Below are 17,015 nucleotides of genomic sequence, written 5' to 3'. Positions count from 1 at the left end.
AGGGACTGTAGTGATAGGACAAGGGGTAACAGGTTCATACTTAAACAGAGGAAGTTTAGATTGGATATAAGGAAGAAGTTCTTTACAGTAAGGGTGGTGAGGCACTGGAATGGGTTGCCCAAGGAAGTTATGAATGCTCCATCCCTGGCAGTGTTCAAGGATTGGTTGTACAGAGCCTTGGGTGACATGGTTTAGTGTGAGGTGTCCCTGGCCATGGCAGGGAGGTTGGAACTTGATGACCTTAAAGTCCTTTTGTACCCTAACTATTCTGTGATTATATGATTCTACTATCCAGTACATGTACCCAAACAGTTGGAGCTTCCTCCTCCCATTCCTCCTATTGTATCTTCTACCCCATGATTATTTAATTTCTGAAATGCTCTTGCCTAGTGACCACAAGCAACATCTCTGATGCCTAATTCAAAGGCTAGTAGCTTTAATCTGTCAGTCTTCTTGAGCAACATTTTCATCACAGGAAACACCCAAAATATGGCAATTTTGTCAGTAAACTTTGTGAATTGCTTAGATGTTCTTGAGTAAGGCCACAACACTAAACTACATTATGAATTCTTCTAAGTATTATTTATGATGTTGAGAAAGTCTGTGGAATTGTGATTTGCTCAAAGCACCTTTTCATGGCATAGAATTTTTCCAAGTCCAGTAAACACTGCAAATTCCAAATTATTGGATACAACTGCTCAAGGGCAAGTGTTGTGAAAGAAAAATCAGAACTTACTCCCATAACATTACATCTTACTTACAATGCAAAATTTTAAAAGGTATGTCCCACTGTGGCACTCCTACTCCTCTCCAGAGCCTGCTGACCTCCTGAGGCTATGAAGATGATATTGAAGTCCTAGAGATGTGCAGAAGCAGAATTTTCTGTGCTTTGAAAACCATCTACAGAAAGAAGCTTTTACAAGGCCTCTTGCATAGTTATACACCAGTCATTGATTTAGCTCTCATAATCAAGGCCCAGATTCTTCCTTGTGTACTAGGAAACAATGAAACATGAATTATTACAGTAGGTCAGGAAGGGGAGTTATGGTATGTTAGTAAACATATTATACTCTTATTCATATTAATTGCCATTATTTAAAGGCCATAACTTCTTTCAGTTTGGGTGACCTGGAGCTATAGAGCCACTAGCTGAGAGGTAAACAGAAATGTGTATCATTGCAAGACATCGATTGGCCATAGAAATAATCAGAATAACTGACTTCTCTTTGAGGAGAAATCTGAAAAGCTCACTCTGGATCCCACATTCCTGTCAAAACTTCTTTCTTTTCCCTCTTAACACTGCTATACTGAAATACATGATTCACAAACCTCACACCATTTACAACAGAATGAAAGTTTTCTGTAATTTGAACTGTATTTTTTTCAGCCTTCTGGAGGGGCAAAAAACAAACAAACAAACAAAAAAACCAACCACGCAAAACTATTCTGTAATCTTGCAAAAGCAATTGTCCTACATTATGAAAAATAGAGTATTATATATTTGAGGGATAGTTTGACTTCTCCTTTCTGGCACAGCTCTGTAGTGGGTGATAAGGAATGGACAGGCACTCAGGCAGCACTTCTGGGATGGGATTTGTTCTCTGTGCCCAACTTAATTTTGAACAGAGGAATTTGACTAGAAGGCATGATTCTTAGCGCTTCAGCTCCCACAATTCCCAGAGTCATTACTCCACTGTTATTACAAGAAAGAAAAAAAGTATGTGACTAAACAAGAAATGCATTTCCTGGTTTGTTCCTTTAATAAATTTCTAGTGCAAAACACTGGAGGTATGAATTTCATTCCTGTAGCAACACTCTCACAAAGGCTGTTATTTCAGTTAGTCTGTACGTTCACAAAATTGTACCTGCAGTAACTGCTGGGTATTTCAGTCCTCAATCAGCTACCCAGCTGAGTCCGTTCTGCTGGTAGGGCAGCTTAATCCCAGTGAACTGCAGAGTATGAGGCAGGAAACATACATCAGTTCTAATGCAAAGCAGAGCAATCCACACTGCATTTTAGTTACTGTCATAAAAATAGGTTATCACAGAAACTATACAGAATGAATAGGCTCAGGAACAACACACAAAAATCTTTCAGTTACCTAACAACAAAAGCCATGCTTTGACTTTACATAATACTGACTTTTTAAGAAGACTTCACACCTTTTAACTTTCAGTTCTGTTTTCTTAACCTTTTGGCAAGCTTTCAGCATCAATTTTCTATACAAGGCACAAGAAGAGAATTTCATAAACTGGAAAGAACAGAATATAAAGGGAAGATGAAATATAACTTCAGCACATGAGCCTTTCATCAAGAATTCATAAAAAAGCAAATTATGCCTTTCAGTGCAAAATACAAAAACTTTTCAAAATTACTGTTGTGAGAAATTAGACAGAAAATTCAAGTTTATCTACATATTCTGAAAGAGGTAGAAACAAAATTAATCTCATCTACAGATGTAAACAGCTCAGTTTCATTTTTAATCAGTCATTAAAAACCCCATTTAAGAAGAATTCATCCCTTTTAAACAGGTCAATAAAAAAGGAAAGCTTAATGTGAAGTTTAGTATGCTTCATTGTACTAAAAGATACAATGTTCCATGTTTTATGTAATAGCTTTATTATCAAATGGCAAGAGACATTTAGTGATGATGTCATGCAGGTATCACAAAACATTCCAAAAGATAGGTCACCTAACTGCTCAAAACTCCTTGCAAGTAAAATAAAAGCTACACCTGCCTGTCCTGGTTCGTTTCATGGTAGTCACTTTCTTCCTATCAAAATATTACAGCTATCTCTTGGATCACTTGCTGGATTCCCTAAAAATGTAGGCTAGTAGAGTATTCCACAACACAGCGCTTTTTTGTCTTTTTCCACAAGGCTTTCCTTACTCCTCACCACCCTTAGCCCTTGTGGGGTAGGAAACCGGTTGAGGCCATTGGCAGCTGAAGATAAACACAGAAGGAACAGGTTAAAAAAAAAAAAAATCACTAAGGTTTTGCAAAAGGAAAGAACCTTATTTTTGACCTTTTTAAAGTCTTAAGGCTTTTAGCCACTGTGATGGGAACACAGTCCATGGCTGAAACACAACAGGTTTTTCGATGATATAGCCTGATCCCATCTACACAGTGAAATACAACTCAAGTGAAAATGTCAAGCAACAGCATGATTCACTTTAAACTGAAAAAGTTCCGTTCCTTCTTTAGCGTTTAGTGTTCCCTCTTTAGCCTTTAGAACCTTGTTTCCACCAAACATTGGCTTTATACAGCACAGAAAAGGTTTCACAACAGCATCTGTAATTGACCAGAAATTGAGACAAATACTGAGAAAAACCACTGGGCAATAAGTAGTAAGTAGTTTATTCTGAAAGTTCATCTGCATGAAAAACTAACTATGCAGAAAAGTAGGCTGTAAATGTACAGCAACTTCATACGCCAACAGTCCAGGAGACGCTTACAACAGCTAAATTCACCCTAAAGTTTACTATGGAATAAATCCCCTGGGTAGGCAACCTCTGAGATCAAAACTGTAGCAACAGAAGTAATCACTGCTCAGTTTTAAATGCCAATAAAATACACTTTTAAATTCTAATAACAAACCAACTACTGAAGCTAAATGATCTTACGATAAACTTGCAAACAGTAGTAATATGAATTCCTTTATCCATCTATGTCAAAAATACCATTTACTGTACAGCCTGAATTTAAATAAAAGACAGTATATCAATAATATTTACTGAATATTTACATGTAATACTGTGATGAATCAAAGGAGTCAATTAACATTATGTTACAAAAAAAAACCCCAAAACCCTTTAAGGTAGCAGTACCTTGCACATTATCACATTTATGAAACAGCTCTCAATGATCTATTGTATGATAACATGAAGATACAGACAAATAAACGCTTGAATTGGAGCATATGCTAATGTGCCAACTGCCATTTCAGCAAGATACTTTAGGGGCACCAACTTAAAGCATATAAGCAGCACTGGTTTCAGTAGGATAAAACTTAAATGCACACCCCAGTTCCTTGCTTACCAGGGCATGACTTTATGGAATTCCACTAACATTACAAGCTACAACAGTTATAAGCATACAAGGAGAGGTATCGTATACCTTACTGAGTGAATATATATACTTCTGCTTAAAGGTAAATCATAGATGGTTGCCCTTGCCAGTTACTGACTTACCAGACAATGGAACGATCCTGTCAATTTTATATACACTGACAAAAAAGCCTTCTGTTACATGATGCTTTGAATATTATTCAGAATCAGCTTTTTAGTAAAAATTGCACCAATTTGCCTAGCTGACATTTCTTCTAGCTAATCAACCTGCAATGGAAAATTTTATACTCTTTATGTATTGCTTGAGAAATGGTAATCAAAATTACACTGCTGTGCTGGTTTCAGCTTAACAGTTAATTTTCTTCCTAGTAGAGTCTTCCATACCACAGCACATCATGACGTCCTGCATCAGCCTCTGGGAAAATCGAACGGTACAATGAGCTGTTAAAAACTACACTGAGAGCGATGGGCGGTGGGACTTTCAAACATTGGGATACACATTTACCAAAAGCCACCTGGTTGGTCAACACCAGAGGATCTGCCAACAGGGCTGGCCCAGCCTAATCGGAACTTTTATGTACTGCAGAGGGTGACGAAGTTCCTGTGGTGCACATGAAGAATTTGCTGGGGAAGACAGTCTGGGTTATTCCTGCTCCAGGTAAAGGCAAACCCACTCATGGGATTGCTTTTGCTCAGGAACCTAGATATACTTGGTGGGTAATGTGAGAAGATGCGGAAGTCTAGTGTGTACCTCAAGGGGATTTAATTTTGAGGGAAAACAGCCAATAAACTCAATTACATGCTGTTGCCTGCTATATAAGGGTTCTATAGCCCCTCAGCTATGTGCCCATCTCTGCCACTCTGGGCTCTGAAAATACATACTGTCATGATCATTAGCAGAAAATAGCCATAGGAAAAAATGGCAGCAGCAGCAGGAGTCTCCCAGGTCACCACTGACTGAACCTGACTTCCCTCAGATCTATCACCTCAACAAAGAATGAACTTTGATGAGACCAGATGAGCTCAGTGGTGACATCATCAGGCAACAATTCAACACCACACACCATGTCTCCTGCCCTGAAGGACTGTTACAACAGATCATGGAGTGAATGAATGCAGCAAACTTCATAGGGATGGTCCACGGACTAAGGAATGATACCTCTGTGTGTGTATATACATACATATATATATACATATATATAAAACAGACAAAAAAGATACTGGTATATTGGAAAATGTGGAACCTCAGCTTGACATAAATGGCATGGAATAAGGGGCAGATATAGGCCTGGTTTCAGCTGTTAAAATTTCTTCCTAGCAGCTGGTGCAGTGCTTTAGTTTTAGTGCGGTGTTTTGGCTTTAGTCCCAAAATAATGCTGATAACACACCAATGGTTGAGTTGCTGCTGAGCAGTGCTTACTTTGGTCAAGGACTTTTCAGTCTTTCATGCTCTGCCAGTGAGGAGGGGCACAAGAAGCCAAGAGGAAGCAGAGACAGGACACCTGACCCAAACTAGCCAAAGCGGCTACCACATCCATACCATAGCATGTCATGCCCAGGATATAAACTGGGGGCAGTCATCCAGAAGGGACCGATCAGCGCTCGGCTCTGGCTGGGTATTGGTCAATAGGTGGTCAGCAACTGTGTTTTCTGAGCTTTTTTTGTTGTTATTGTTTCCTATTATAAATAATTTTTGTTGTTAGTGTTGGTATTCTATTATCAGTATATTTTACTTTTTTTTTAGTTACTGGACTGTTCTTATCTCAGCCTGTGTGGTTTACATTCTTTTGAGTCTCCTCCCCATCCTGCCCTGTGGAGCAGGGGAAAAAGGAGGATAAGTGAGTGGTTGTGTGGTGCTAAGTTACCGGCTAGGGCTAAACCATGACAATTGCTTAAACATTTTAAATTTTTTGAGAACTGAAAGTTTTATATAATCATATAATCATACAATCATTTTCTTAAATTGGCAGGATAAATCTAAGCAAGTGAAATATTGGCAAAATAATCAACAGTAAAAAAATAAAAATTAGAAAGTCAAAATCATCAACCAGCCACGATCAAAATTCTAACCTGCTCTCTCCCTTTTCATATCTTTCCCAGAATAAAACTTTACAGGGGACAAGAGGGAATGATGTGACACTTTGCCTTTGTTAATCCAGTTAAATCTGTTAAAGCAGATGTCGGTTCAAGTATTTAAATCCACACAGCGCTAATAAGTAGAAGTAAACAATCAGACTGAGAATATCATTGTAATTAAAGTACTGCAAACCCCCCTTTGTTTCTAAGTGAGCACCGTTATTATATTGTTATTATTTTGGAACTCCCAAAGGCAAAAAAACCCAGAAATATTGTTGATGAGAAATGTACTCAAGACCAGATCACATGCACGCCTACAGAGAATATTACAAAACTGGACTGAATAATTAAGGTTTCCTGCAAGTTTCAGAAAGCATTATCTGTAGTTTATGTCTACATAACATTTTTTTGCCCTGCATATAATCAGAGCAAAACATTACATCTGTGTTTACACTTCCCTCATCCTCAGTGCCACATTCACCCCCTCCCAAAGTAAAACACTGATGGTTTGGTTACAAAACTATATGTAGTACATTTCTGAACACAGTTCCTTCAATTTTGGGCCATGTGTTCATTTAAAGACATTCTTATCAATTACAAGCCTTCTCTTTAATTGCTTAAGATCCAATAGAAAAGCAAATATACAAATATCAGAAGTGCTGATCCTGAGATGAAGTATGGGAAATTCTGGTCCAGTCTGATCCTTATTCAAACTTCTGTTTCAGTTTCTTCTGGAAGACAGCTGGTAAGATGGAGAGGATGGCTAGAATCATGAGAACAAAAACAGAGTTCCAGGAAACAGCTTCCCCTGCTGTTGTAAGTTGGTACAGCGTTGTTCCTGCCTTAATGGCTACAAAAGACGGTGGTGCCACACCTGGAGTGGGGAATTAGAATGGTAGGAAGGCAGAGGAATAAACAAAACAAAACAAAACAAAAAAAAAACACACACACAAACAACAAAAAAAACACAACAGCTTGTCAGCAAAAAAACCATAAATTAGTCAAACTTTTAAGACCCAAAATTTCAGACCCTGTTGGCTTGCACATGTGGGGTTTTTTTTTTGTTTTTGGTGGGGTTTTTGTTGGTTTTTGGAGAAGTGTAAATACAAAATCAAAGACAAAAAAACCCTTATCAAAAGAACTGGCTTTATGCCATTTTAAATATTTTTAATATCAAACACAGGTAACTAATAAAAGAATCTTTGCTCTTTAGACTCTGCAGATTTCAAGCTCTCTCTACAAACCAATTTTAAGTTCATAAAGGAAAAATACGGATAGTTTCCTAAGCAGATTAAAAATCATTTGCAAAAATATACCAATTACGAACCTAAAGTGTTTAGCACTACATTAGTTAAATTATGAATTCACTCCTAGGAAGATATAGTATGATGAACAAAATGGAGCGGAGATTAAAAATCCATCAGATCAAAGTCCCATACATCCTCACACAGTTATACTGAACTCAAAATAGGAACTTACGGAAGTTGAGGAAGGTGTTCAGTCATTGAGCGAAACGAAAAGTTACCAATATAGTGTTCTTATAATGTATGTTTCCTTAATCAAGTAATTAAGACTGGGCTCATCACCTCTCACTCAATGCATCAGAATAGTCCTGACTACTAAAAATCTTTTGATGGTACAAACATTACACATCGAGAAATACAAAAATATTCTTGTGTAATCGTTTGGCTTCCACTAGGTGGTGATCTCTGCTGAATAACTCATACACAGGTGCAAATAATACCTCTGCTGGCTACCCCAAACTGCGAGTCATTAGCCAGAATTCTTACCTAGAAAAGTGCCAATGAAAAATACTTTCAATGGCACATTAATTACAGGAGATGTTATATTGATAAACCAATTGGGAAGAAAAGGTGTTATTCTCAAAAATATTATGTAGTTAATGAGGTGTTCTCTGTGTCGTTCAACCTGCCAAAAGAAAACCAACAACAAAATAATCAGTAAAAAAATACCTGCCTTGAAAATACATGAAATAGTTAAACAATTCTTTTACTACTAGAGTATTTTTAGGAGGGTTTTTGAGTATCTCTTGTAGAAAGTTACAAGTTGCAAACATAAAAGTCAGCTAAACAATGAGTGACTCAAGGAAGAGTCATCAGTGAATCAACCGTTAAGCAGTAATGAAGTTAGTCTGGAAATACCAGTCTGTAGTGGAGCATGGCAATGAATCAGCCAACATAAACAGCAAACAAGTAATTAGACACAGCAGCAGGCCGAACCCTAACTTGAACACAGCAACCTCTGCCTGTCTAACTGTAGCACAAATCAGCATAGCCAGCTTGTCATCCTACTCCTAAAGCTTTTGCAGGAACTAGCAGTGACATTTGCTCCTAAACCATTCCATGATAACTCATGATCAAACTTCAAACACAGCTGTATTCCTCTCTTGAAAACTTACCCAGGTCATGGCTCTGAAGTTCATCAGGTGGCTGCTGCCAAGGCAGTTGCAAAACCTATCTACCCAGAAGTCAGAACACCTAGCATTATTTACCCAGGAGCAACCACAAAAGCCCCAACCTCATGTACAGTCTTAGTTATATTCTCAAGTCTAGAGTCTAGCCCAGTTCATTACACTAGGACTATATCAAAGTCTCTTCTCCTTCCAGCCTATTTTAGTACATCAGCCCTTTCAAGTGAGAACTGTAACCTCAAACCGACTTTTAAGAATAGCAAAACATCCACCATTTCCGGCCTATCCTGGCAAACCTTCACCAAGCCTAAACATGGTCATCTGGCCTCAGACAACTGAAATCAAACCTGGTCTGATTGCAGTTCCATCCTAAATCTCATGTAGCAACTTGTTTTTCCCTTTAGCTTTAACTACAACACTGAAGTCAGTAGCCCTGTTACTGTTCAGTAATGCCACTGTGGGTTTTTTAATCTTAGTGAAGGACAAATATTTAAGCATTAATTAACCTTGCATCTTAGTCCTCAAAATGCAAGCATGATATAGTCCAATTAACCTGCAAACAGTGAGATATGAGCTGCACATGTAATCACATAATTTTAAATCACATATCCAGTTCCATTAGTGGAAGTAGTAATCATTTGTTACCCAGAACAGCCTCAAGATTACACTGTGATACCAGGATTTACTTGGGTCAAGAGTCAAAATACTACTGTATTATTTAATAAGGTCAAATGTATCAGACTCAGTTCTACATCTTATCTAATAGGGAAGAAGTTTAGACTATTTTTACATGAATAAAAAAAAAAAAAAGTCTTGAACAGAGTACATTTGTAAGTTGTGCTTCATATTTGCCCCCACCAAAAAAAAACCTCATGTTTCACAGTATCAAAGCAAGAGTCATGAGGTCAAATACTAATCATGCTATGATTCTGAATTGCAAATTTTTCTCTTCATCTGACAACTAACACTTGCTGAAAGTAATGTTATCAGATACTGTAAAAGAAAGTTTCCAAATGCTCCAACCACATCATCATCTTCAGATTAACGTTTTGCAATCAAACATACAGCTATGGGTTTTCTTCCCCTATAAATTACACAAACCCAGCTTTCATTAGTTCTGATGCTAGGAGAGCTATTATTTTAAATTGAAACTGGAGAGGTTTCCTACTGACATGAGCTATATCAGGGGGGTTATCAGTTGCAAACTCTTCCCAGGTAAAAATAACTTCCTCACAGGAAATACCATAAAAACAGGAATACTCCCCACTGTTTAAAAAGGCTCAGAGAAAATAATTACACAGTGTTAGAAAGGAGGCAGAATCCTTTGTTTGTGACTAGATACATAAGCATGAAGCCCTGGTTTTCTATGCTATTATACTATACATTTTCTGACAAATTTCAGCATCTCCAAAAAATTTACCTGTTCTGACCATTTTACTGCTTTTTCTGTTAAATATCTGTATACAACAGGACGTCCCACTAGGTATGAAAGCATATAGCAAAATGAAGCTCCAAGTCCAGAACACTGAAAAACAAAAAAAGAAAGAACAAATGAGCAGAAAGTCTAATTAATCTTAAGCCTTATATCCCCATTAACTACATGGCTGCATAATACCTGCTCCTATGCAGCCCTCCACTGGGGCTGAGGAGCTCTCCTTCAGCAGTATATACACTCTCTAAGAATGCTGTTCTTAGACAAGACAGCTCCTTTATTTCCAAGGCATGTAGATCAATCTTAACATTCAAAGTAGACAATGCTGATTACTTACCAGGTAATATTGAGTGCTTCTACAGTTTTAAGATTTTGAACAGTGAAAGCTTTGCAAATAAGGGACACAACAGCATTAAAGAGATGTTAACTTGAAAAATCATCAACTTGGTCCTCTATACCTACTCAATTATCTCATTCTCATGTACTACAGCTCATTATGACTGCATCTTTTTTATGTATTTTTTGAAGCTTGTCATTAACATACATTTCGTATCTTAAACAAAGCTTCTTGGGTATGTAAGCCATTTAAAAATAAATGTGTTTTGCTATACGGTAATTGTGTTCTGAAATTACAATCGGGTTCTGGTGGATGCTAAACAAATTTAAAGGAAACTCTGGCTGATTCACACTCAGATGCCTCCGTTATTAAGAAAATTTGGAGAAACAGTTTAGTCCTTTGGATCATCATCCGATGCTACAGTGAATTTTGCGGGTAACACCATTCTCACAACAGAGCTGAATGAGAACTTATTCATTCCTCAGAAACTAAAGTACATCCCTATTTCACTCAGACTCTGATAATTTCAAACAGGAAACTGATCAGATGATTGGTTATATTCCAAATAGACAGAAATATATGCCCTCACAAACTAGTTTTCATACTTACCAGACAAACAAGAAATAAGGCCAATGGAAAGGGATAAAGAAACCCTGACAGGATACTGAGAAATATAGACCCAGGAATAGCAAACGTTTGCAAGCTGGGTGCATCTTACTTAAGGAAAAAAGAAAAACAAACAAATCAAAATTAAAAGCTACCCATTTCTTAATTTTATAAGCAGTCAGGATATATATATTACAATTGAGAAAGTATAAATAGGAATTTATATAGGAATTTATATAGGAATTTATATAGGAATTTATATAGGAATTTATATAGGAATTTATATAGGAATTTATATAGGAATTTATATAGGAATTTATATAGGAATTTATATAGGAATTTATATAGGAATTTATATAGGAATTTATATAGGAATTTATATAGGAATTTATATAGGAATTTATATAGGAATTTATATAAATAAAGATCTTTATTTCAAAACACATTTGCAGAGGAGCAACAAAAGCCCAAGAGGAACAAGCAGTAGATTGATTGTGGATGATTTTCTGGCAAAGAACAGCCACATACCCAGATCAGCAAGTGCCTACGTGGAGTTCGACATGAACCGAGGGACAACTAAAGGTGAAGGAGGATGGGAATGAGGCACTGGGAGTGAGAATCCCAGCAAGATAAGAAGGAGCTGGAATTTACTGAGTTGATAAATTGAGGACTGTTGGAAAACTTTGAAGGTCAGGTTCTCACACCTGTGCTTAACCAACTATGTGTTAGTTATTAAGGGCCTCACAGATACGTATCCAATCACAATGTGCCAAGTTAGTGCAAACAACTTTAAGAAATAGTATATAAAGAGTTAAGTTTTCTAGAATAAATGGCTTTGTCTGACCTCATTGATCTCTGACTGAGTCCATTCCGCGACAATTGATCATTACACATACAAAAATTAGTCACTAAGTAATAAAAGCTGTACTACATTCTTCTTTCTCTGGGCTCCAACTGACACTGGAGACTTATCATAACATTACAGAAAACACATACTTCTGATTTTACAATGTTGACTAGAGATACGCAAATTTCAGATATTCTCTCTGAAATGTTCACAGAACTGCCCAAACCCATTAACTACTATGGGTTTCATGGAAGACAGACACACATGAAGGCAATTTCTACTTCCTTACAAATAGATATGGTGCAATCACTAGATAAAACTAGGACACACGATCACTAATTTCAGTCAGAATTTTTCAAAAAGGCAAAAGTTAAGTTTCTGCATCACAAGCAAACAGGCCCTTGAGCTTAAGGCTTGCTAGGTATGCTTGAGACTAGGATGTATTGCCCACTTCAGATAGAAATATAAAGCAAAATTATATCTGCAAACTATTTTATCTGAGTTGAATTGACTGAAATATCACAAAGCCCAATAATCTTCCTCAAGTCCATTAGAACCAGTACAACTTTTTGTAAGTGTCAAGGTTCTGAGATAACTGTAACATGCTTGCCAACTGAACACAGTTTACTGCTAAGACAGTAAGTGTGATCATATCAGCTGCTATAGTAATTCAATAAACAGCCAATTATGTTCTATTTCTTGTTAATATATAAACTAACATTTTAACTTTCTTCATAAATCTATTACTAGTGAACTACACCTAAAAAGACCAAGCTAGAGGACACTTACTAATAGCACATCCAATGCCGATTTTTCTCCGAGTTACAAAAGCCTCCTGCATTAAACTATAAAACAGACCTCTTACACAGCTTTTAAGTTATTAACCTTTAGTTAAGTGTTCCAGTTAAGAGTGTGTTTAATGATTAATTAACATATACAGCACTCAGAAAAAAAGTTAACAAGGAACACAGGTAGTCTTTGTGTCTCCCCAGGCAGAAACTACTTCAGAAATTTAGCTCTCTAAAAGAATTTTTTTTGAATGTGGGCACTACAGAGATGAAAGAACTCACTCAAAACACTTTCTTTTAGAAAAGCTGCAAAATATTCTGTAAATTACCCTGATATGGCACTTGTGAACATCTCAAAGAAGAGCAGTGCAGTAATCTCAGTATTCCTTAGGATCAACAGTAATTTCTGAATGGAAATTCAGTTTGCAATTAAAAAAGTTAGCAAAACAGTAAAATGAGACCGAGTCTGATATCAAAGCTAAAAATATTGTCCATAACAGACAGAGTCAAGGTGAAGCTGCATGCAAATCCCCACCACCATTTACTACTATAGATGATGCATCAATTTCTTCCTACTCAATCCTTTCTCGCAGTCCAAAAAGCACACTGAAACATGAAAGAAATGTTTTTAAGTTCAAAGATTTTGGAATATTTGTGTCTATAACCACACTAGGTAGGTTAACCTTCACCCATCATCAAGAACATACAAGATTTCTTTCTGAGATAAATATGACATCAAAACTGCCCTTTATATTTGAAAAAGGATACAAAACATATGTGGCAAAATAAGCCACTAACACTTGAACGTAAAATGTGTCCTTATACTTGGACAGGACTTTTCCCAAGGCCTTTGCATCATCCATATCTCTAGGAACCTTTATACATTCTCTTTCCTCTCTGGAGAAAAAGAAAAAAAAAAAAAAAAAAAAGCAGAAATGGTGGTAAGTATAATCAAACAGTATAATAAAATTAGTTACTGAATATAGGTAATATATAGGTAATTTGATACACTACATCACTAAACTGCAGCCTCATCAAACAAACCACATGAACTACTACGATAACATTCTCAGATGAACACAATATTTAAAATTTGTTTTGCATTAGAAAATCCTCAATTTTAGATACTTGCAAACTTTCTTTATTCATTACAATAATCTGCTTCATTCCTAGAAAATTTTTTTTCTCTTACCAAGTACTGATCAAAACCAAATAATTACGCAAACCAAACCTTGGCAACTGAACAGCGCTCAACATTTCAGCCAAAACCAACTGTAACTGCCTCAGCACTAGGGTCTTAACATCTGAAGTGCACCAAGAGCAGCAGCAAAGTTTTACCTCACAAACAAACAAAGCTTTAAGAGCAAAATCTCATGTCACACCTTAATCTGGTGCAACCCTGGGCAGCACAGTTGAGTGTCCTCTCTTCCGCTGTACCAGACTTAGTGACTGGATTGTTGCAAACTGAACTTGTTGAGCAAGTTAATCAGACAGTAAAATAACTACTAAAAGAAAAAAAGAAAATTGTCAGACAAGCAGACTTCCATCTTGTCAAACTATCTATCTTCCCAACACAAGTACTAGATGCAATAAAAAGGAGAAAAAAGAACATGAAGCTTAGATATGAAAGAAGGATGTCCCTTTCTGATGACAGCCTCCAGTTATGCCAGCACACAAGGAATTTTCAAACAAACCTAGGCCTACCCAAGCATGTTTTGCCTCTCAGCTGAAGACAATTAAGAACACAGTGAGTTACCATTGCTAATGTGACAGCCAGCAACTTTTCAAAACATGGTATCTCAACTGTGGCAGAGAAATCCTAGGTCAAGTACAACTCTGTTTTCACAGAACCTACCAGTTAGTAGTTCCATATTAATGCATTTTATCCTAGCATTCCAGGTTATAAACTCACATTTATGTTAGGTTCTGTCTATAATTAATTCATGTCACTTTAAAAATCACTTAACCCCATGTAGGTTCCTCTACAATTTGGTACTGAATGAAAAGCAAATAAATTAACCTTTCCTGCCATACTTACTCACTAAGTTGTGGGAAATTTCTATATACCAGGAACATAAGGAAAGCAGCCGATGAGAAGATGGACACTAATATAAGCAGTGATGTCCGAGCTGATCCACCTTCTGCCTGTGCTTTTCCTGAAATTCAACAATAACAAAGTTAAAAAAGCTAAACCAAAACACCACTGCTCTCACAACAGGCTTCAAACTTGTAGTACAAGGAAACTTCAAGGTAAGCTCTCTGTGGACATGATCTTCCCACCAATGCTCTCACTAATATATACAACACACAGCTCACATTCCCTGAAAGCTTTCAAATACGTCTGAAGTTCTTACACTGGCAAACATCCTGTAGAAGTCAACTTCTACAGTTCATAAGAATCTAAGCATCAATTAATAAATTTGTAAAAACAGAGCAAAACAAAATAAGCCATACGTATTTTTAACTTTTTTTGCCAGACATTTGCCAATCTGGTTACCTAAAGATTTAACTTGAACTTAAATCTTCAGTATGATAATGCAGTTCTGGACATGCTCACTATATTTTATCCCCTCCTAAGAAAGAGCACCAGAGCCAGTAGCCAGTCAGGACAGACACACTCATGAGGAAAAAACATATGTAAACACACACCAACTTAGGATATAAGGATTACAGTTCTCAAGACTTCAGAATTACACATATTTTACACTCATAGACTTCTCTTGGATACGTCTATACAAGCTTTTATTAGCTTTAGAATTCTTTAGAGTGACACAATTACATTTTAGGCCTCTTCTATACTTTAGATTTTTACCAATATGACCATACACATGCGATACAACAATTGGCACAAATACAGCTATACCCACACAAAATTTAAAACAGAGAGGAATGGACAGTAAGAACTCGCTGCATCCACACTAGGGTGCGTATGTATTAAAACACTCTGACACTGTCAGGGTAGCACACCTTCACAGTGAGTATCAGTCTTGGTCACCTGAAGAACACAAAAAAATAGCAAGGCTATATTTTAATTCCCAAACAGTGGTGGCATGACTAAATGCCAAGGCACAACATTCAAGCAGGTCAAACTGCCAGCTCACTGTTGCAAAACACAGTGAAAGCATAATGAAACCCACAGACAAAACAGCCGGCAGGACAAGCTGGCACTTCTATCCCCTTTGAGGTCTGCGTGACCCCACAGGTGTGCTCTGGCTGAGCTAAGACCGAAGGAGACATCCATGTGGCAGTTACAAGCATGAATCACAGAATCATCGGGGTTGGAAGCGACCTCTAAAGATCACCTAGTCCAACCCCCTGCCAAAGCAGGGCCAGCGGGACCAGGTTCCCTGTTCCAGTGCTCCTCAGTGCAAAGAAGTTGTTCCTCACGTCAAAGTGAAACTTCTCGTGTTTTAGTTTATGGCTATTGCTCCTTATCCTGTCGCTGGGCACCACTGCAAAAGAGCCTGGCACTCTCTTTTGAGACATTCATATGCACTAATGAGATCCCCTCTCAGTCTCCTCTCGACTGAACAGGCCCAGCTGCCGCAGTCTCTCCCCTCACGAGGCCCGCCTCACCCCACACACACCGACTGCCCCTGAAGCGGCCGTGTCAAACGCCCGCGTAGGCCAGGGACGTTGCCCTCTGCGCCAGCGGACACCGTCCCCGGCTGGCAGGACGCTCGCTCCCGCTGCCCCAACCCCTAGCACCTTCTAGAAGCTGCCGCTGGTGCTTGCCGCTCGCCGCCGCTGCCACCGCTTGGCAAGGCCCTTGCTCCGCCGCCCTCCGCTGCGCCATAGCTCCGCGACACCCCCTGGGCCCGCCCGCCGACCGGCGTACCAGGGCCAGGGCAGGCCTTGCCGGCACAGAACGACGCGGGAAGGAGGCAGGCTGAAACCTGTCACTCCTCCCCTTTTCTCCTCTCCTCCCCTCTGCTCGGCTCACCCCACCGGGTCGCGGTCGTGTTCCCGCCCCAGTGGCCGCATGGCGCATGCGCGACTGCAGAGTGCCGCTGGTTTGGGCGGCTTAAAAGCCGTGCGAGGGTGCCCCCCTCAGTGTGGTGGGATGCAAGTTGGTGTTTTCAGCCCTAAGTGCAGGTCGGCCGTGCCCGCGGAAAGTAGGGTAAAACTCGGTTGTGAGCTTGTTTTACCTCAGTAACGGCGTGAGGTGTGGGAGCGGCTTTAATTCCGTGTGTGTCTACATCCTTTCTCAGAGAGGGTGGCGAAAACCCCGCAGTGGACGGCTGTACCTCAGTGGGCCTCGAACAGCATTGGGGTCTGAGGGGAAGAAGCATTACTTGATTTTTACAGTTTTGATTTTCGATCTGATTTGTTCCTTCCTTTTGAGAAGAAAGCTTCAGCGTGCTGTTTCCACAGAGCTGGATTGCTCTTTCCCCGGGAGGAAAGAAAACCCCGCCAGCTGCATCGGGAT

The 17,015-nt window shown here is 38.6% G+C and overlaps 1 protein-coding gene across 7 annotated transcripts; it reads right to left on the bottom strand.

The window, feature by feature from the left end:
* Positions 1 to 1,084: 1,084 nt before the first annotated feature.
* TMEM41B (transmembrane protein 41B) lies at positions 1,085 to 16,531 on the bottom strand. 7 transcript variants are annotated; one of them, XR_013957066.1, is made up of 9 exons: positions 16,295 to 16,531; positions 14,625 to 14,742; positions 13,355 to 13,483; positions 10,955 to 11,048; positions 9,997 to 10,101; positions 7,936 to 8,074; positions 2,164 to 7,019; positions 1,866 to 1,950; positions 1,085 to 1,693 (listed from the first exon to the last, which is right to left on the bottom strand). XR_013957066.1 is itself a non-coding variant. In XM_080619700.1 (8 exons), the coding sequence occupies exons 3-8, from the start codon at positions 14,660 to 14,662 to the stop codon at positions 6,850 to 6,852; spliced, it is 675 nt and encodes a 224-aa protein (XP_080475826.1). In that variant the 5' UTR covers positions 14,663 to 14,742; positions 15,454 to 15,581; positions 16,295 to 16,529; the 3' UTR covers positions 1,085 to 6,849. The 7 variants fall into 7 exon arrangements, 3 of the variants coding, with proteins under 3 accessions (XP_080475826.1, XP_080475827.1, XP_080475825.1); XR_013957064.1 differs by having other exon boundaries at positions 1,866 to 7,019; XR_013957065.1 differs by having other exon boundaries at positions 1,085 to 1,950.
* Positions 16,532 to 17,015: the final 484 nt, after the last annotated feature.

Source organism: Psittacula echo (genome assembly GCF_963264785.1).
Source record: "Psittacula echo genome assembly, chromosome: 5".
NCBI lineage: Eukaryota > Metazoa > Chordata > Aves > Psittaciformes > Psittacidae > Psittacula > Psittacula echo.
Note: the sequence above shows the minus strand (reverse complement) of the source record. Positions and strands in the feature narration are given on the sequence as shown.

Coding starts and splice junctions, on each gene's coding strand:
- TMEM41B (XM_080619699.1), bottom strand. CDS start 16,382: ATGGCGCAGCGGAGGGCGGCGGAGCAAGGGCCTTGCCAAGCGGTGGCA. Junction 11,049..13,354: donor TATTTTGCCACATATGTTTT/GTATCCTTTTTC, acceptor AGATGCACCCAG/CTTGCAAACGTTTGCTATTC. Junction 8,075..9,996: donor CAGTAAAATGGTCAGAACAG/GTAAATTTTTTG, acceptor TTCTTTTGGCAG/GTTGAACGACACAGAGAACA.